Source organism: Coregonus clupeaformis, chromosome 10, assembly GCF_020615455.1.
Source record: "Coregonus clupeaformis isolate EN_2021a chromosome 10, ASM2061545v1, whole genome shotgun sequence".
Lineage (NCBI taxonomy): Eukaryota > Metazoa > Chordata > Actinopteri > Salmoniformes > Salmonidae > Coregonus > Coregonus clupeaformis.
Window position 1 is genome coordinate 44471978 of NC_059201.1, and position 18923 is coordinate 44490900.

At 43.4% G+C, this 18923-nt stretch overlaps 1 protein-coding gene across 3 annotated transcripts in view; it reads right to left on the reverse strand.

Moving 5' to 3' along the window:
* Positions 1 to 18923, reverse strand: part of LOC121575056 (SLIT-ROBO Rho GTPase-activating protein 3) — an 87830-nt gene that overhangs the window by 50733 nt on the left and 18174 nt on the right. For all 3 annotated transcript variants that reach the window (XM_041887864.2, XM_041887863.2, XM_041887865.1), the window contains exons 2-3: positions 12446 to 12641; positions 3260 to 3422 (exon numbers count right to left, since the gene is read on the reverse strand). In XM_041887864.2, coding sequence (XP_041743798.1) covers positions 3260 to 3422; positions 12446 to 12641 — 359 coding nt within the window. The remainder of the gene's footprint in view (positions 1 to 3259; positions 3423 to 12445; positions 12642 to 18923) is intronic.

The following is an 18923-nucleotide window of genomic DNA, read 5'->3' on the forward strand; positions in this document are numbered from 1 at the left end:
CAATACATGTTGATATAATTCCTGTACGTTTGTAACTACCTTGGTAGGTTGACTGATAAACTGAACCAGGTTGCAGGCACTGGTTACAATGAAGCTTTCTCTTGAGTGGGCAGCCTGATGAAAGCCAGTCAATATTTAAAATCACCCAGAAAGTATACCTCTCTATTGATATCACATACATGATCAAGCATTTCACACATGTTATCCAGATACTAACTGTTAGCACTTGGTGGTCTATAGCAGCTTCCCACCAGAATGGTGGTGAGGCAGATGAACCTGTAGCCATATTACTTAAACAGTATTTAACATGAGATCCTCTCTAATCTTCACAGGAATGTGTTTCTGAATATAAAACAGCAACACCTCCACCATTGGCATTTTTATATTTTCTGTAAATGTTATAACCTTGTATTGCTACCACTGTATCATCAAAGGTATTACCTAAGTGAGTTTCAGAGATAGTCAGAATATGAACGTCATCTGTTACTAGCAAATTATTGATTTCATGAACCTTGTCTCTTAAGCTACATGTGTTAACGTGTGCTATTTTGAGCACTTTCCTTCTGGGATGCTTACTTGTTTTTATTGCTTTACTGGGAAGCTTAGCAGCAGTAGATGTGCTCATGTTCTTTATGTTACTGCAGGGTGAGCTGCACACAGTGGACTTCCTCCTAGGGCACACCGGCTCAGTGCTAACAGTATAAATCTGGTTCTTAGGCACATAATTACTGCATACAATAGCTGTAGGATCAGCAGAGGCATTCAGGGCAGTTAGAGGGACATAAATTAGGTTACTTATATTGTGTCTACCGACGACCCTGGTGTAATGTACATTTGCTGAAGCATTTTGACAACTCTGTGTCACAATGGTAGGGATTAGCTGAGCTGGGCTAGGGGCATTGCTAAGTCATTGTCTCAACGCAGCCTTATAATGCTGTGAAAGGATCCAGGAACCCAAATGATTACGATGGAGCCCATCCTCCTTATAAAACGTGTTTTGGTTCCAAAAGGTATCGAAATTGTCAACAAATGTTACACCCATTGAGCTGCAATAATCACATAGCCAGTTGTGAAGAGCAAGAATCCTGCTAAAGCATTCAATGCCATGATTCAGAGAGGGCACAGGGCCAGATATGATGGGTTTTTTGATAGTGTCTAGCAGAGAGTCAATCAGCTCTTTAAAATCCAGTTTCAACTGTTCAGAGCTGCCCTTCATAATGTCATTAAAACCCACATGGACTACAATATAATTGATTTGCATGTCCTGACGTAGTACATAATAGTGAAGACATCAAAACTATGAAATAACACATATGGAATCATGTAGTAACCAAAAAAGTGTTAAACAAATCAAAATATGTTATATTTGAGATTCTTCAAATAGCCACCCTTTGCCTTGATGACAGCTTTGCACACTCTTGGCGTTCCCTTAACCAGCTTCACCTGGAATGCTTTTCCAACAGTCTTGAAGGAGTTCCCACATATGCTGAGCACTTGTTGGCTGCTTTTCCTTCACTCTGCCGTCCGACTCATCCCAAACCATCTCAATTGGATTGAAGTCGGGGGATTGTGGAGGCCAGGTCATCTGATGCAGCATTCCATCACTCTCCTTCTTGGTAAAATAGCCCTTACACAGCCTGGAGGTGTGTTGGGTCATTGTCCTGTTGAAAAACAAATGATAGTCCCACTAAGCCCAAACCAGATGGGATGGCGTATTGCTGCAGAATGCTGTGGTAGCCATGCTGGTTAAGTGTGCCTTGAATTCTAAATAAATCACTGACAGTGTCACCAGCAAAGCACCCCCACACCATAACGCCTCATCCTCCATGCTTTACATTGGGAACTACACATGCGGAGATCATCCATTCACCCACACCGCGTCTCACAAAGACACAGCGGATTGAACCAAAAATCTCTCATTTGGACTCCAGACCAAAGGACACATTTCCACCGGTCTAATGTCCATTGCTCGTGTTTCTTGGCCCAAGCAGGTCTCTTCTTCTTATTGGTGTCCTTTAGTAGTGGTTTCTTTGCAGCAATTCGACCATGAAGGCCTGATTCACACAGTCCCCTCTGAACAGAGATGTGTCTGTTACTTGAACTCCAAATAAGGTTATCTTCTGTACACCCCACCTACCTTGTAACAACACAACTGATTGGCTCAAACGCATTAAGACATAATTAAATTCCACAAATTAACTTTAAGAAGGCACACCTGTTAATTGAAATGCATTCCAGGTGATTACCTCATTAAGCTGGTTGAGAGAATGCCAAGAGTGTGCAAAGCTGTCAAGGCAAAGGGTGGCTATTTGAAGAATCTCAAATATAAAATATATTTTGATTTGTTAAACACTTGTGGTTACTACATGATTCCATACGTGTTATTTCATAGTTTTGATGTCTTCAATATTATTCTACAATGTAGAAAATAGTAAAAAATAAAGAAAAACCCTTGAATGAGTAGGTAGGTCCAAACTTTTGACTGGTAGTGTATCTAACATATATTTTTTGAGGGGCCAAATAAAACCACCTGCGGGCCAAATCCGCTAGTTGGGGAACCCTGGCATAGATGGTGCTACTGCTATCATCCTTGACATTGTAGCAAACTTCAACTCACCACAACTCAACATTTCTTGCAGTGGGAGACATTTTATCATTTTTCAGCAGGCAGTTACTCAGCCACCTCTCTCTGAGCTGCCCTTCAGGCAGCAACAACTCAGCCCACCAGGCAGCAACAACCCAACCCACCAGGAAAGAGTAAGCCAGCCTCATCACGGCTCCCCCTGACAGCATATCCATGCCCAGAGGACATAAATCATGTGAGACTTCAGCCGGTTGCTGTGGATCGATACTGATCTGTGCTTCCCCCAGCCAGACCGTTCCATCATACTGTAGTCCCTGAGCCATGGCCACTCTCTGCTCTTCTCTAACACTCTGTCTCAGACATGCTTTATAGCTCTGATGGGTCCTAGGCTATAGCTAATGTGTATACTTAGGTGAAGATTAACAGGGACAGTTCATGCAGCAATGTATCCTTCAGTCATTTAATGACATAGAAATTGCAGGATAGAAGCTGAGATTATACTTTAAAAGATGCAGTTTGTTTACCACTTAAGAAAGACAAAGATGATGTAAAATAAATGCACAAGCACATGTAGTGTGGAGCAGGAGAAGCTGGAGGAGGAGGGAGCAGGTGATACAGAGAAAGGGAAGAAAATACATTTGAAGGTGGGGAAGATGAAGCACACATCTCTCTGACCTTTTTGAAGAGTCTGATGACATCCTCTCCGACGTGTGCCAGGCGGAAGATGACGTTGTTGTTGTAGAGGTCGCTGAGGGTAGCATGGTCTCTGCTCTCTCTCCTTGTCTGGTTCAGAACCAGGTACCAACAGTTCACTGTCGACAGCAGGTTCTGGTCCTTCCTGGAAATAACAGCCGTTGAAATCGGTTAATTTAACCAATATTATTGTTTGCCGTCACTATCGTTTAGCTATTGGAATCTGTAGTTTAGCAGATACTAGTGTGGAAATTAACAGCAGAGAAAGTGAGGTGTTGTTAAATGAAAGCCTGTAGGTGAGATGAAGCTTGGATGTGGAGATGAGATAAACGTTTCACATTCTGTTCATTTCCTTTAGAGGAGGAAAAGAAAGTAGCACACGCTGAAAGAAGGAAACGAAGTCTCACCATCACAGTCAGATAGGCATCTTTGGCTGAGCGCGCACCTCTCCTTATAGAACTTCACACACGGCCAGATAGGTGTCTTCTGCTTAGCTTGCTGACTGAAGTAACATTGTGTGAGGGGAGTTATCTTTTATACTATGATCACAATAAAAAGCCTATGTGATAAGGAACCTACAGTCTTATCTACAAACGCATCAATAACCACAGGTTGAGTAATGAACAAGTGACTTAGGATGAGTCTGCACAACAACAACAGCACGCTAACATCCAGTCATATAGCGCTACACCACGGTTATAATGAAAAGATATAATGAAAAGATTGTTATAATGAAAAGATAGTGTATAGGTCGAGGTTCCTCTCCAGAGTTATTACTGACACATCATAATAAATATCAGAGACTTCTAAAGGAGCAGAGTCTCTCCAAGTCAGGGTTGGGGTCAAATCCAATTGAAAGCAGTCAATTCAGGAAGTGATTTGAATTTAAAATGCAATAATAATAATAATAAATAAATATATATATATTTATTTATATATGATTTCTTTTGATTTCCCATGATGTCAAGCGAAGAGGCACTGAGTTTGAAGGTAGGCCTTGAAATACATCCACAGGTCCACCTCCAATTGACTCAAATGATGTCAATTAGCCTATCAGAAGCTTCTAAAGCCATGACATCATTTTTTAGAATTTTCCAAGCTGTTTAAAGGCACAGTGAACTTAGTGTATGTAAACTTCCGACCCACTGGAATTGTGATACAGTGAATTATAAGTGAAATAATCTGTCTGTAAACAATTGTTGGAAAAATTACTTGCCAAAACTATAGTTTGTTAACAAGAAATTTGTGGAGTGGTTGAAAAACAAGTTTTAATGACTCCAACCTAAGTGTATGTAAACTTCCGACTTCAACTGTAGATATTCCATTAAATATCAGCCGTTTCCAGCTACAATAGCCATTTACAACATTAACAATGTCTACACGGTATTCCTGATCAATTTGATGTTATTGTAATGGACAAAAAAATTGCTTTTCTTTCGAAAACAAGGACATTTCTAAGTGACCCCAAACTTTTGAACGGTAGTTCAAAAAGTTGACTCAAGTTTGCCAAAAAGCACCTGGATGATCATCAAGACTCTTGGAAGAACGTTCTATGGACAGATGATTCAAAAGTATAACTTTTTGGACGACATGGTTCCAGTAATGCCTGGCGAAAACCAAACTCTGCATTCCACAGTAAGAACATCATACCAAAGGTCAAGCATGGTGGTGGTGGTGTGATGGTTTGGGGATGCTTTGCTGCCTCAGGACCTGGACGACTTGCCTTAATAGAAGGAACCATGAATTCTGCTCTGTATCAGAGAATTCTACAGGAGAATGTCAGACCATCTGTCTGTGAGCTGAAGCTGAAGCGCAGCTGGGTCATGCAGCAAGACAATGATCCAAAACACACAATCAAGTCTACATGAAAATTGCTAAAAAGCAACAAATTGGAAGTTTTGGAATGGCCTAGTCAAAGGCCAGACCTAATCCCAATTGAGATGTTGTGGCAGGACTTGAAACGAGCAGTTCATGCTTGTTTCATGCATTGTATTCGGCGGACCCCGGCGAAGCACGAGGCTAGCTAACCCACTACTTGGACCAACAAAGCTAGCTAGCTAGCAGGTAGCTACTGGTAACTTTTAGCAACTGTGGTTAGTTGTTTCCAATGTTATTTCACGCTTAAGAGTACCTGTGATTGAGCCAGCTAGCTGCCTACCATTCAGCTGTTTTTCTAACCTCATTATCCGAGGCATTAACGTTAGGTGGTTGGTAGCTGCTGTACTTAATTACAGCTACTGATTGCAGTCTGCCACCCAGACAGCTGGCGTCGGGTAAGTTTGGCTTTATACATAGCTTGGGCTTTGTCGAGTAAGGCTTAAACTATGTATTTAGATTGTAGTTAGGTATTATAGGTAGGCATCGTGGGCTGTATATTATTAGGTATTATAGGTAGGCATCGTGGCCTGTTGTGGGTAGTTGTTGTATGTAGTTATTGTAGGTTACTTTTGTATTTGGCGGTGCCGGGTGTAGCACTAAGCTAGCTAGCTAACTCACCTCCTGGACTAGCTGGCGAGTAGCTATTAGCAACGGTAGCAACTAAATACAATATCCTTTTAGCCAGCTACATTCGTTCGCAGCGACGCCGTTTTTCAAACAAAGTCAACACAGCAGCCATTGCTAGCTAGCCAACACTACCAGCTAGCTGTACTGTAGTAGCTAAATACAATATCTTTGTGCTAGCTAGCCAACGTTTAATTATTGCTGCGTTATGAAAGAACTAGACACGGACACGAATTATCTGTTTAGTGTGTTAACACACTATTGGTAGTTTGTTGTAACCAAGTATTGGTGCTAAACTGTGTGTTATTGGATGCTAGCATGCTAGTTAGCTATGGCGTCATAGTTAGCTAGCTGAATAAAGTAAGTTGAGTCTATTCCTTGAAACATTGAACCGCTGTAGTTTACAACAATTCTAATTTCTAAAGTGGAAGTTGGGAGAGTTTTATTCGGGTGGTTCAGTGAAACAATTAAAGTTTCTGAGGTGGAAGTTGGGAGAGTTGTATTTTTTTGGTGAGGGAGGCCCTGCTCTCTCCTTTCCCAGATGTTTAGTTCATTTCATTCCGATCTCCTCTGCATTATTGTAGCCATCTGCTACAGCCTGTCAACTATGCCTCTGCCTATCCCTGTTCTCTCCTCTCCGCACAGGCTACACAAACGCCTCACACCGCGTGGCTGCTGCCTCTCTAACCTGGTGGTCCCTGCACGCACCACACACCTGGAGTTCCAGGTCTCAGGCAGCCTCTGGAACTGCCGTTCTGCTGCCAACAAGGCTGACTTCATCCCAGCCTATGCTACCCTCCAGTCCCTCGACTTCCTGGCGCTGACGGAAACATGGATTACCACTGAAAACACTGCTACTCCTACTGCTCTCTCCTCGTCTGACCATGTGTTCTCGCATACCCCGAGAGCATCTGGTCAGAGGGGGTGGTGGCACAGGAATCCTCATCTCTCCCAAGTGGTCATTCTCAATTTTTCCCCTAACCCATCTGTCTATCTCCTCATTTGAATTCCACGCTGTCACAGTCACTAGCCCATTTAAGCTTAATATCCTTGTCATCTATCGTCCTCCAGGTTCCCTTGGAGAGTTCATCAATGAGCTTGACGCCTTGATAAGTTCCTTTCCTGAGGATGGCTCACCCTTCACAGTTTTGGGGGATTTCAACCTCCCTACGTCTACATTTGACTCATTTCTCTCTGCCTCCTTCTTTCCACTCCTCTCCTCTTTTGACCTCACCCTCTCACCGTCCCCCCTACTCACAAGGCAGGCAATACGCTTGACTTCATCTTTACTAGATGTTGCTCTTCTACTAATCTCACTGCAACTCCCCTCCATGTCTCCGACCACTACTTTGTATCCTTTTCTCTCTCGCTCTCCTCCAACACTACTCACTCTGCCCCTACACAGATGGTAGCAGCGCCGCCGCAACCTTCGCTCTCTCTCTCCCACTACTCTCTCCTCTTACATCCTATCATCTCTTCCCTCTGCTCAATCCTTCTCCCTCCAATCTCCTGATTCTGCCTCCTCAACCCTCCTCTCCTCCCTTTCTGCATCCTTTGACTCCCTGTGTCCCCTATCCTCCCGGCCGGCTCGGTCCTCCCCTCCAGCTCCGTGGCTTGATGACTCATTGCGAGCTCACAGAACAGAGCTCCGGGCAGCTGAGCGGAAATGGAAGAAAAACTAAACTCCCTGCCGACCTGGCATCTTTTCACTCCCTCCTCTCTACATTTTCTTCATCTGTTTCTGCTGCTAAGGCCACTTTCTACCACTCTAAATTCCAAGCATCTGCCTCTAACCCTAGGAAGCTCTTTGCCACATTCTCCTCACTGCTGAATCCTCCCCCCCCACCCTCCTCCCCCCTCTCTGTGGATGACTTCGTCAACCACTTTGAAAAGAAGGTTGACGACATCCGATCCTCGTTTGTTAAGTCTAATGACACTGCTGGTCCTGCTCACACTGCCCTACCCTATGCTTTGACTTCTTTCTCCCCTCTCTCTCCAGATAAAATCTTGCGACTAGTGACTGCAGGCCGCCCAACAACCTGCCCGCTTGACCCCATCCCCTCCTCTCTTCTCCAGACCATCTCCGGTGACCTTCTCCCCTACCTCACCTCGCTGATCAACTCATCCTTGACCGCTGGCTATGTCCCTTCCGTCTTCAAGAGAGCGAGAGTTGCACCCCCTTCTCAAAAAACCAACACTCGATCCCACTGATGTCAACAACTACAGACCAGTATCCCTTCTTTATTTTCTTTCCAAAACTATTGAGCGTGCCGTCTTTAGCCAACTCTCTTGCTATCTCTCTCAGAATGACCTTCTTGATCCAAACCAGTCAGGTTTCAGGACTGGTCATTCAACTGAGACTGCTCTTCTCTGTGTCACGGAGGCTCTCCGCACTGCTAAAGCTAACTCTCTCTCCTCTGCTCTTGTCCTTCTAGACCTGTCTGCTGCCTTTGATACTGTGAACCATCAGATCCTCCTCTCCACCCTCTCCGAGCTGGGCATCTCCGGCGCGGCTCACTCCTGGATTGCGTCCTACCTGACCGGTCGCTCCTACCAAGTGGCGTGGCGAGAAGCTGTCTCCGCACCACGTGCTCTCACCACTGGTGTCCCCCAGGGCTCAGTTCTAGGCCCTCTCCTTTTCTCCCTATACACCAAGTCACTTGGCTCTGTCATATCCTCACATGGCCTCTCCTATCATTGCTACGCTGACGATACACAACTAATCTTCTCCTTTCCCCCCTTCTGATAATCAGGTGGCGAATCGCATCTCTGCATGTCTGGCAGACATATCAGTATGGATGACGGATCACCACCTCAAGCTGAACCCTGGCAAGACGGAGCTGCTCTTCCTCCCGGGGAAGGACTGCCCGTTCCATGATCTCGCCATCACGGTTGACAACTCCGTTGTGTCCTCCTCCCAGAGTGCGAAGAGCCTTGGCGTGACCCTGGACAACACCCTGTCGTTCTCCGCTAACATCAAGGCGGTGACCCGATCCTGCAGGTTCATGCTCTACAACATTCGGAGAGTACGACCCTGCCTTACACAGGAAGCGGCACAGGTCCTAATCCAGGCACTTGTCATCTCCCGTCTGGATTACTGCAACTCGCTGTTGGCTGGGCTCCCTGCCTGTGCCATTAAACCCCTACAACTCATCCAGAATGCCGCAGCCCGTCTGGTGTTCAACCTTCCCAAGTTCTCTCACGTCACCCCCCTCCTCCGCACACTCCACTGGCTTCCAGTTGAAGCTCGCATCCGTTACAAGACCATGGTGCTTGCCTATGGAGCAGTGAGGGGAACGGCACCTCCGTACCTTCAGGCTCTGATCAGTCCCTACACCCAAACGAGGGCATTGCGTTCATCCACCTCTGGCCTGCTGGCTCCCCTTCCTCTGCGGAAGCATAGTTCCCGCTCAGCCCAGTCAAAACTGTTCGCTGCTCTGGCACCCCAATGGTGGAACAAGCTCCCTCACGACGCCAGGACAGCGGAGTCACTCACCACCTTCCGGAGACATTTGAAACCCCACCTCTTTAAGGAATACCTGGGATAGGATAAAGTAATCCTTCTACCCCCCCCAATAAAATAAAATAAAATGAAAAAATAAAATAAAAATAAATATAAAATATTAAAAAAATAAAGAAACAAAATACAATATGAAAAAATTATTTAAAAAATATAAAAACAATAAAATAAAATATTTAAAAAATGGTAAAGTGGTTATCCCACTGGCTATAGGGTGAATGCACCAATTTGTAAGTCGCTATGGATAAGAGCGTCTGCTAAATGACGTAAATGTAATGTAAATGAAAACCCACACGTCACTGAGTTAAAGCAGTTCTGCATGGAAGAGTGGGCCAAAATTCCTTAACAGTGACGTGAGAGACTGATCAACAACTACAGGAAGCATTTGGTTGGAGTCATTGCAGCTAAAGGTGGCACAACCAGTTATTGAGTGTAAGGGGGCAATTACTTTTCACACAGGGGAATTGGGTGTTGCATAACTTAGTTTTTGAAATAAATATGTAATTGTTGTGTTATTTGTTCACTTATGTTCCCTTTATCTAATATTAGGTTTTGGTTGAAGATCTGATAACATTCAGTATCACAAAATATGCAAAAGTAGTGAAAATTAGAAAGGGGGCAAATACTTTTTCATAGCACTGTATAATATATATATACACACATAAATAAAAAATAGCGTTTACTTTTCAGTTTATGGAGAAGTGATTGAAAAAACGTTTTTTTTTTTACTTCCTGAATTGACTGCCTTCAATTTCAAATTGATTCCAACCCTGCTCAAAGTCTTTCCCACTCTGGGGGCTCCTGCCTCTCTCTCTTTCCAACCCGACAAGGGAAAAGATGTCAAAACAAAGAATAAAAAGAATAAGGAAAGAAGTTCCTGGCTTGGAGAGTTAAAAGAGACTAGCTTTAATATGTTGCTCCAGGTAGCGTAGGCTACTCCACAGCCCACACCTCTGGGGCTCTCGTCAGCTCCTTCCTTTTTATTCAGCATCCTTTAATAAAATGTCCCCATAGCTTAATATCTGTGGTGGAGGATGTGAATGATTGATCCTGGACATATAGTCAGCTTCCAGGAACTCAATTGGGGCCCGACCCAGCAAGTAGCTCTGCACTGAATCAAAAGTAAACTATCTTGGCAGAATTACAGAGTCTAAGAAGTTCTTATAGAGGTTATATACTGTAAAAGCTGTCTCTGAGCTGTCCATCGCAGATAACAGACCACTACTAGTAGGGGAGCAACACTGCAGTGATCTGCACTGTAGGACAGGACAGTTGGTACTGCACGGAACTAGAGATGGTATAATTAAGCAATAAGGTCCGAGGGGGTGTGGTATATGGCCAATATACCACGGCTAAGGGCTGTTCTTAGGGACGACTCAACACGGAGTGCTAGGACACAGCCCTTAGCCGTGATATATTGACCATATATCACAAACCCCCGGGGTGCCTTATTGCTATTATAAACTGATTACAAACATAATTAGAGCAGTAAAAATATATATTTTGTCATACCCATGGTATAGGGTCTGATATACCACAGCTTTCAGCCAATAAGCATTCAGGGCTCGAACCACCCTGTTTATAATGACCCTTTTCTCCATGCATACATTCTTCTTGAGCAACTTAACTTTTTTCTGTTTGTCGTGTGCCTCTTCTTTTATTGAGTTTGACACTGAAATGAAAACCTGAAAAGATCAAAACTGATAAAAAGGGAAGGAGGGCCACTGAGGGTGAGGAAATAAAAAGAGAGAGAGAGCGAGCGAGCGAGCTCTGGAGCGAGGGAGGCATGGATGGAATTATTAAACATGGAGATTCCAGCAGCCAAGTGAGTGCAGCACTCAATGAGTTCTGAATCCCGTCTTTGAAAGACAGAAATAATGATGACCATTTCATGTGAGGATGGTGCAACTGGGACAGTGGGGTGTCGAGAGAGGAGAATAGAGAATAGAGAAGGAGAATAGAGAAGGAGAATAGAGAAAGAGAATGATCAATTTATTCTCTGGTAGCCTACACTGTATCTCATCTATATAGATTCCACTAAAACCAATTGACCATAGAGGAAGCTAGGAGATGCATAGTCAAGTCAAGAGCAAGTGTGCATAAGGATGTGTGTGTCTCTGTGTGTGTCTCTGTGTGTGTGTGTGTGTGTGTGTGTCTCTGTGTGTGTGTGTGTGTGTGCCTGTCTATCTGTGTGTCTCTGTGTGTGTGTGTGTGTGTCTCTCTCGCTCTCACTGTGTGTGTGTGTGTGTGTGTGTGTGTGTGTGTGCGTGTGTCTCTCTCTCTCTGTGTGTGTGTCTGTCTCTGTGTGTGTGTGTGTTTGTGTGTCTCTCTGTGTGTGTGTGTGTGTGTGTGTGTGTGTCTCTCTCTCTCTCTGTGTTTGTGTGTGTGTGTGTGTGTGTGCATAGGCCCACTCACTTGGGAGCCAGGCCCAGCCAATCAGAATTTGTTTTTCCCCCACAAAAGGGCTTTATTACAGACAGATATACTACTCAGTTTCATCAGCTGTCCGGGTGGCTGGTCTCAGACGATCCCGCAGGTGAAGAAGCCGGATGTGGAGGTCCTGGGCTGTGGTTGCGGTTGTAAGGCCGGTTGGACATACTGCCAAATTCTCGAAAACGATGTTAGAGGCGGCTTATGGTAGAGAAATGAACATGAAATGATCTGGCAACAGCTCTGGTGGACATTCCTGCAGTCAGCATGCCAATTGCGCACTCCTTTAAAACTTGAGACATCTGTGGCATTGTGTTATGTGACAAAACTGCACATTTTAGAGTGGCCTTTAATTGTCCCCAGCACAAGGTGCACCTGTGTAATGATCATGCTGCTTAATCAGCTTCTTGATATGCCACAGCCACACCTGTCAGGTGTATGGATTATCTTGGCAAAGGAAATGCTCACTAACAGGGATGTAAACAAATTTGTGCACAAAATGTGAGAAAAATATGCTTTTTCTGCATATGGAAAATTTCTGGGATCTTTTATTTCAGCTCATGAAACATGGGACCAACACTTTACATGTTGCGTTTATATTTTTGTTCAGTATATATCATTGTTGTTTATTATACAGTCCTATGATACGATAATAGCACAATTACAGGGTTACCAGACAGACAGACAGTACACACACACAACACAACAATACTCACTTAAAGTGCTGATGTTCCCTGGAGGTGCGTATCTTGGCGGAGAAGCGCTCGGCCAGTTTGTCCAGGCCTCTGGAGTACTCCAGCTGCAGCTCGGCCTTGCGGCGGAAGAAGTCCTGCAGGTCCTGCAGAAGCTGTAGCCGGGACTCCGACTGCTGCTCAAGACAACGGAACTGCTCCACCAACTGGTTCCGGATCTCTGCCAATTAGAAAGGAGGAAAGCACACCTTCAAAGAGGGGCAGTGTGAAAAGGTAAACGTGTCTTGCGGTCGTAAGGGCGGGCAGGCAGGCAGGAGGCAAATGATAAAAAACTTGGCAAAGGTACATACAAAACAATGAACAAAAACGAATTTCTCAAAATAAATGTTTAAAAAGTGTGCGTGCGTTGGATCTTGCTGTCCTCTACGTATGGCGAGTGTTCTATGCTTCCTGCTGGGGTGTCACTGTCTATACTGTGTTGTGCTGGGCTCTCCATGCTTGCTGTAGAATACTGTAGCCAAGGTGCTGGCCTACTCAGGCCAGGGCAGGGTTGTGAGCCAGAAGCTAGCACAGAGAGAGAGAGCAGACTATATCAGCATCACCTCACACTGTGTCAGCCCAGATAGATCACAAGCCTCATTACATTAATCATCTTATAGGGACTCAAGTCACAGTAAGTCACTGTGGCACTGGTGTGGCTCTGCTGACGCGAGCGCTTTGGAGATACATGCGTTCAGTAGCTACACATAGTAGTACATAACTATGGATGATTACTATACAAAAATGTGTTCATATTACATTTTAGTAATTTAGCAGACGCTCTTATCCAGAGCGACTTACAGTTAGTGAATGCATACGTATTTTAATTTTTTTCATACTGGTCCCCGGTGGGAAACAAACCCACATCCCTGCCGGCCAAACCCTCCTCTACCTTGGACGACGCTGGACCAATTGTGCACCGCCCATGGGTCTCCCGGTTGCGGCCGGCTGCGACAGAGCCTGGACCTCTAGTGGCACAGCTAGCACTGCGATGCAGTGCCTTAGACCACTGCGCCACTCGGGAGTCATATTCCTATTGGTAAACTCTTCAAATATTATAGCGTATAGTATAGGCATGGGTGGTATACCAAAAACACTGTATACCGGGGTATTTGGAAATACCGTTGAAATACCGTTTTTTATACATTTTAATTTTTTTGATACCTGCAGTCAACCTGTGAAATACCTTATGAGATAAAGCATATCGGGTTCTTCATTTCACCTGTCACATTATTTTACATTATGAAGCTTACCGTAGTTCCCCAGAACACTTGAGCCAGTCACGTTTGTTTGTTTGCAAATAGCACAACAGGAGAAAGCGGGAGCAGGTGAGTCCAGCTGTGTATTGACAGGGGTCGCATTTTATATTGAAAGTCAACAGTGTTTTTTTGCTTCAATAGAGTGAACAGGGATATGCAACTATAGTTTTCCTTCACCAAAAATACATTAGCGCAACACAGTCGGCAGAAAATAGCTTCATTTTCATCAGATGACAACAGAAGTGCAACGCTATTTGGCTGGCAGCCACACAAGTAAATGAGCTTACAATGAAAAAGCAATATATTTTTTGCAAAAACTATGCATGGCCAGTGGCGGCTCCTGAAAAAATTCTCAGGAGGGGCAATTTTTCTGATGATTTAGGTGACCTACACACGTGCACGAGTCCGTGCACGCGATTCCAGATATCTTTACCTCTGAATAAACTGCCTTTATTATACCATATCCACCCTGTCCAAAGTCTCTACTTGGTCTCAGTTCTCCAGTAAACTTGTGATTATCAACAGTACACAACGGTAACAAACAATTGGGGGAACTCACGGGGCAGATAGTAACCACTTAAAAGGAAGCAATTCCCAAACCTTCCATAACAAAGCCATCACCTACAGAGAGATGAACTTGGAGAAGAGTCCCCTAAGTAAGCTTGTCCTGGGCCTCTGTTCACAAACACAAACAGACCCCACACAGCCCCAGGACAACAACAACAACAACAACAACAACACAATTAGACCCAACCAAATCATGAGAAAACAAAAAGAGAATTACTTGACACATTGGAAAGAACAAACAAAAAAACAGAGCAAACTAGAATGCTATTTGGCCCTAAACAGAGAGTACACAGTGGCAGAATACCTGACCACTGTGACTGACCCAAACTTAATGAAAGCTTTGACTATGTACAGACTCAGTGACCATAGCCTTGCTATTGAGAAAGGCCGCCGTAGGCAGACCTGGCTCTCAAGAGAAGACAGGCTATGTGCACACTGCCCACAAAATGAGGTGGAAACTGAGCTGCACTTCCTAACCTCCTGCCAAATGTATGACCATATTAGAGACACATATTTCCCTCAGATTACAGCGATCCACAAAGAATTCGAAAACAAACCCAATTTTGATAAACTCCCTTATCTACTGGGTGAAAAACCACAGTGTGCCATCACAGCTGCAAGATTTGTGACCTGTTGCCACAAGAAAAGGGCAACCAGTGAAGAACAAACACCATTGTAAATACAACCCATATTTATGTTTATTTATTTTCCCATTTGTACTTTAACTATTTGCACATTGTAACAACACTGTATATATACATAATATGACATTTGAAATGTCTTTATTCTTTTGAAACTTCTGAGTGTAATGTTTACTGTTAATATTTATTGTTTATTTCACTTTTGTTTACTATCTACTTCCCTTGCTTTGGCAATGTTAACACACGTTTCCCATGCCAATAAAGCCCTTAAATTGAATTGAATTGATAGTAAGGTCGCAATGACACAGAAAGCAGTTCAATGTCGGGGTACAGAGTCGCTCTCTTACCAGGATCGCGGTCCGCTCTGACCAGGGTGAAGGTGGCCGGCTCCACTTCTCTGTCCGGGACTCATCCAGCCAAGTCTCCCAGCTGTATTGGGATTCAGCTGCCAGCAGCGTTTTCATTATTTAGTCCGTTCGTAGCGGGTATGTACACGATCAACAAGATCAGTCCAAAACCAACCACTGGAAATCCATGGTTGGCAGAATGTTTGTAAACTAAGTCTACAAATTAAAAACATAAAATAACGCCGCACTGCAGGTCGCAACAGAGACGCTTCTAGCCGCCATTGTCTTAGTTACGTTCAACGTTACGTCACGTATGACGAAAGCGTAAGTGCATGCCCACAGACACCCATAGAGAATGTATTGAAAGCTTTGAAATGTGAAAAAAATAGATTTTACATGACAGGCTATGAGAGACTTCTGGGCGATTTTCAACTTGACTGAAATCGCCCCAAAAACGGGCGGGGCCATTTGAAGCACGACTTTAGCCTGATTTGACATTTAGTGGCTGGCAGATCAGACGTGAACACTGATAACTGCTGTTGCCGTGATATAATTGATTAGAAAAAAAATCCCTTCCTTTTCCCGTTTGGCAGTGCGTCGCCCATATCGCCCTATTGAACAAGCCGTCCCTGTGCATGGCCATTATATTTCTAATGTTTAACATAGAAAGAATGTAGCCAGCTACATTTCCTAATGTTTTGCTTTAATCTTTCATTTTACAGGAGAAAAGTAGGCTGGCTACACTGAGAAAAGTACCAGAGAAAAGTAGCTACACATCAGTTAGAGCGCTGTCTGCCGATAGAATGACCGTTCGTGAATTCTCATCCGAGTGGAGAAGTGCAACTGAAGCACAGAATGTGTCTGATGTCGAGCAGAAATTACAATAAGAAGCATTTTACATCTGCGTTTACAAAAGGCAGCAAGATATTTCTTATGCATTTTATATTATTTTCCTGCGTGAAAAACACAGAATTTTGCGTTAACCGCGACCCCTCAGTTTAACTTGCTAGTTATCTAAGTAGGTAGCTGAATTAATAAAGTGACGGGGCATCATATTGTGTTGCACTTGCATAATGTCTCTTGTTCACATTCGCTTGTAAATGTCCAAACTCACCAAACATTACATTCGTTAGCTCCTACCTTTATGAGCTGGATTGCCTGTCAATTAGTTTATTTTCATTTGTGCTCGTTAGCATATTTAGCTAGCAGCCTCCATGGAATGTGCTATTACTTGTGCTAATGTTGGTAACATTCTGGTAACAGACGCCCAATGGGCTTTTTTTGCACCCCCTTGTGTACTAAGCCGGTAATACTGTCTATCCCGGGATGAGAGAAGGACGGTATGATGATATGAAAATCTGGATAGCGCCCAACCCTAGTTTGATATGCTGCTTAAAGATATGACACTTAATCAATGGCGATGTGAGACTGCAAAGGTTTCTACATTCCGTGTTATTTTAGGTTAAATTTAGCCATATGCCATTAACTCATATTTCCACTCAGAAGTATTTTGATTATAATTGCAGAATGCTGACCAAAAACAATTGGCATTTTTCCCCATTCTTAGATTTTGAATTGGAGCAGTGAGTTTCCAAACTTCATAAATACGAACTGCCGAAATCTTGTAATTCAAAGAATGTGTGCCATTTTAGAATGACAAACTTTGTGGTCCCTCGCAGCACAATGCATAGATCTGAGAAGGCTGCCCTGACCTACATCCTATTCTCCATCCTGTCTGCCTAAATCAGCAGACATGCATCTCACATCTAAGGCTCCTACTGCAGCTATGAGCACACACTCAAACAGACACACACAGACAGGCTGACACCCACTCACATGCATGCAGACAGACAGACAGACACACGCAGCTCTGTAAAATCCAATGACCCACTTACAGTGCAGTTAGTAGCACAGTACAACAAACATCCAAACAATCATGTTTAAAAAAAACAGTATTCTAGATTTTAGATTCTGTAGCTGAACAGATGGTCCAAGGCATTTCCATAATGTGGTGGTGAACTGATCTTTTCTCGATTCCCTTAACAGAACCAGTCCAACTGATTAAGCAATATTGAGATCATGATTGAACCCCTCCAAGTCTCCAGCATGGGAGCCTTTAGCCATCATGCACTACCCAGCAAACAGACAGGAAGTCTTTAGAAATGTATCAATGAACCAGATTCTACTGCCCCATGCACATAAAAGGCACTTTTGTTTACTTCTCAATGGGGTTTTTGTATTGATGAATAAAGCAGCACAAAAATAGCAAGAGAGTGTGTGTGTGTGTGTGTGTGTGTGTGTGTGTGTGTGTGTGTGTGTGTGTGTGCCTTCTCTTTCTTGGCCGGCTTGTTGGAAATGTATCCCTCATGGTCTCCATGGCTGCCTGGATAAGGGACCCTGGATGCATCTCCACTAGCCTGGCCAGAGTTCCACTTCTGTGTTCCACTTCTGTGTTCCACTGTGTTCCGTTCCCTCCCAGCAGCCCTTGTGTATTAGCATAATGGGCTGGGACAAGGGCAACTTTGAGTATGCGTCTCAAATGGCACCCTATTCCCTATGTAGTGCTCTGGTCAAAAATAGTACACTACATAGGGAACAGGGTGCCATTTGGACCACAACCTGAGTCTCTCAATAAACAATTAATAGCCTGTATGTGCTGCTGAAAGGAGTGTCAATGGAAAGAAATTACAGTCCTGCTGCCAGCCAACCTCGCTAGCCCATGTGTAAAAATAGAGCATCAAACAACATGATTTCCTCTTATTATGTAACCGTAATACTTTCCGCATCCAACTATCCATCAGTTTATGGGTAATTTATAATAAATGAACATCTAAGTGGAAAATCAAATAATGGAGGGTAATCAATGGGTGCATTCCAAACCAGCGGGAGTGGAACATTTTTGGTATCTCAGATTGTTCTGGCAATTCTCACATTGGAACTGCATTGGGAGGAAGGATGTTTAATATGCTTTTTACATTTGTATCACATTATTAAATCATGATGGAATTGGCAATGTTAGGCCCCTTTTAGACCTATACATGTTTCCTGTAAGACCTTATGAACTGGTACAGACAACATCCTGGTGTCATTATACTCCTTATCGTGTTCTCTCAAATATGGAGTATGTCTATATTCTGAAATACAAATTTTATATTAATTTATTCAACATTACAAATATTAATATCTCAAAACTACCCTGTTTGATTGAGCTATTTTTAGGCATATTGTTTGAAACAATATACTTATCAAACACGTCAAATTTCCTGAGTGGGCTCTGTACTTTTAATGATACGACTCATTTTATACATAGAAAACCAATCACAGCCCTCCTTTAGCATTGCATATTCAGCAAGTCATCAGCAGAGTTCCATTTGAATCCATTTTGCCCATTCACTGTGTTGGTGGTGCTCATTAAATGTATCATACCTTCAGAATTAGCAGAGAGCCCACTCTGGAATTTGATGTAATTGTAGAGTATATTGTTCCATACAATATGTCTTAAAATGAACAAAATCAGAAAGGGTAGTTTTGAGATATTAATACTTTTAATTTTGAATAATTTAATGTGAAATGTTTTATTTCACAATCAAGACAACTCAATATTTTAGAGCACACTATAAGGAGTTCAATGATACCAAGATGTTGTTCT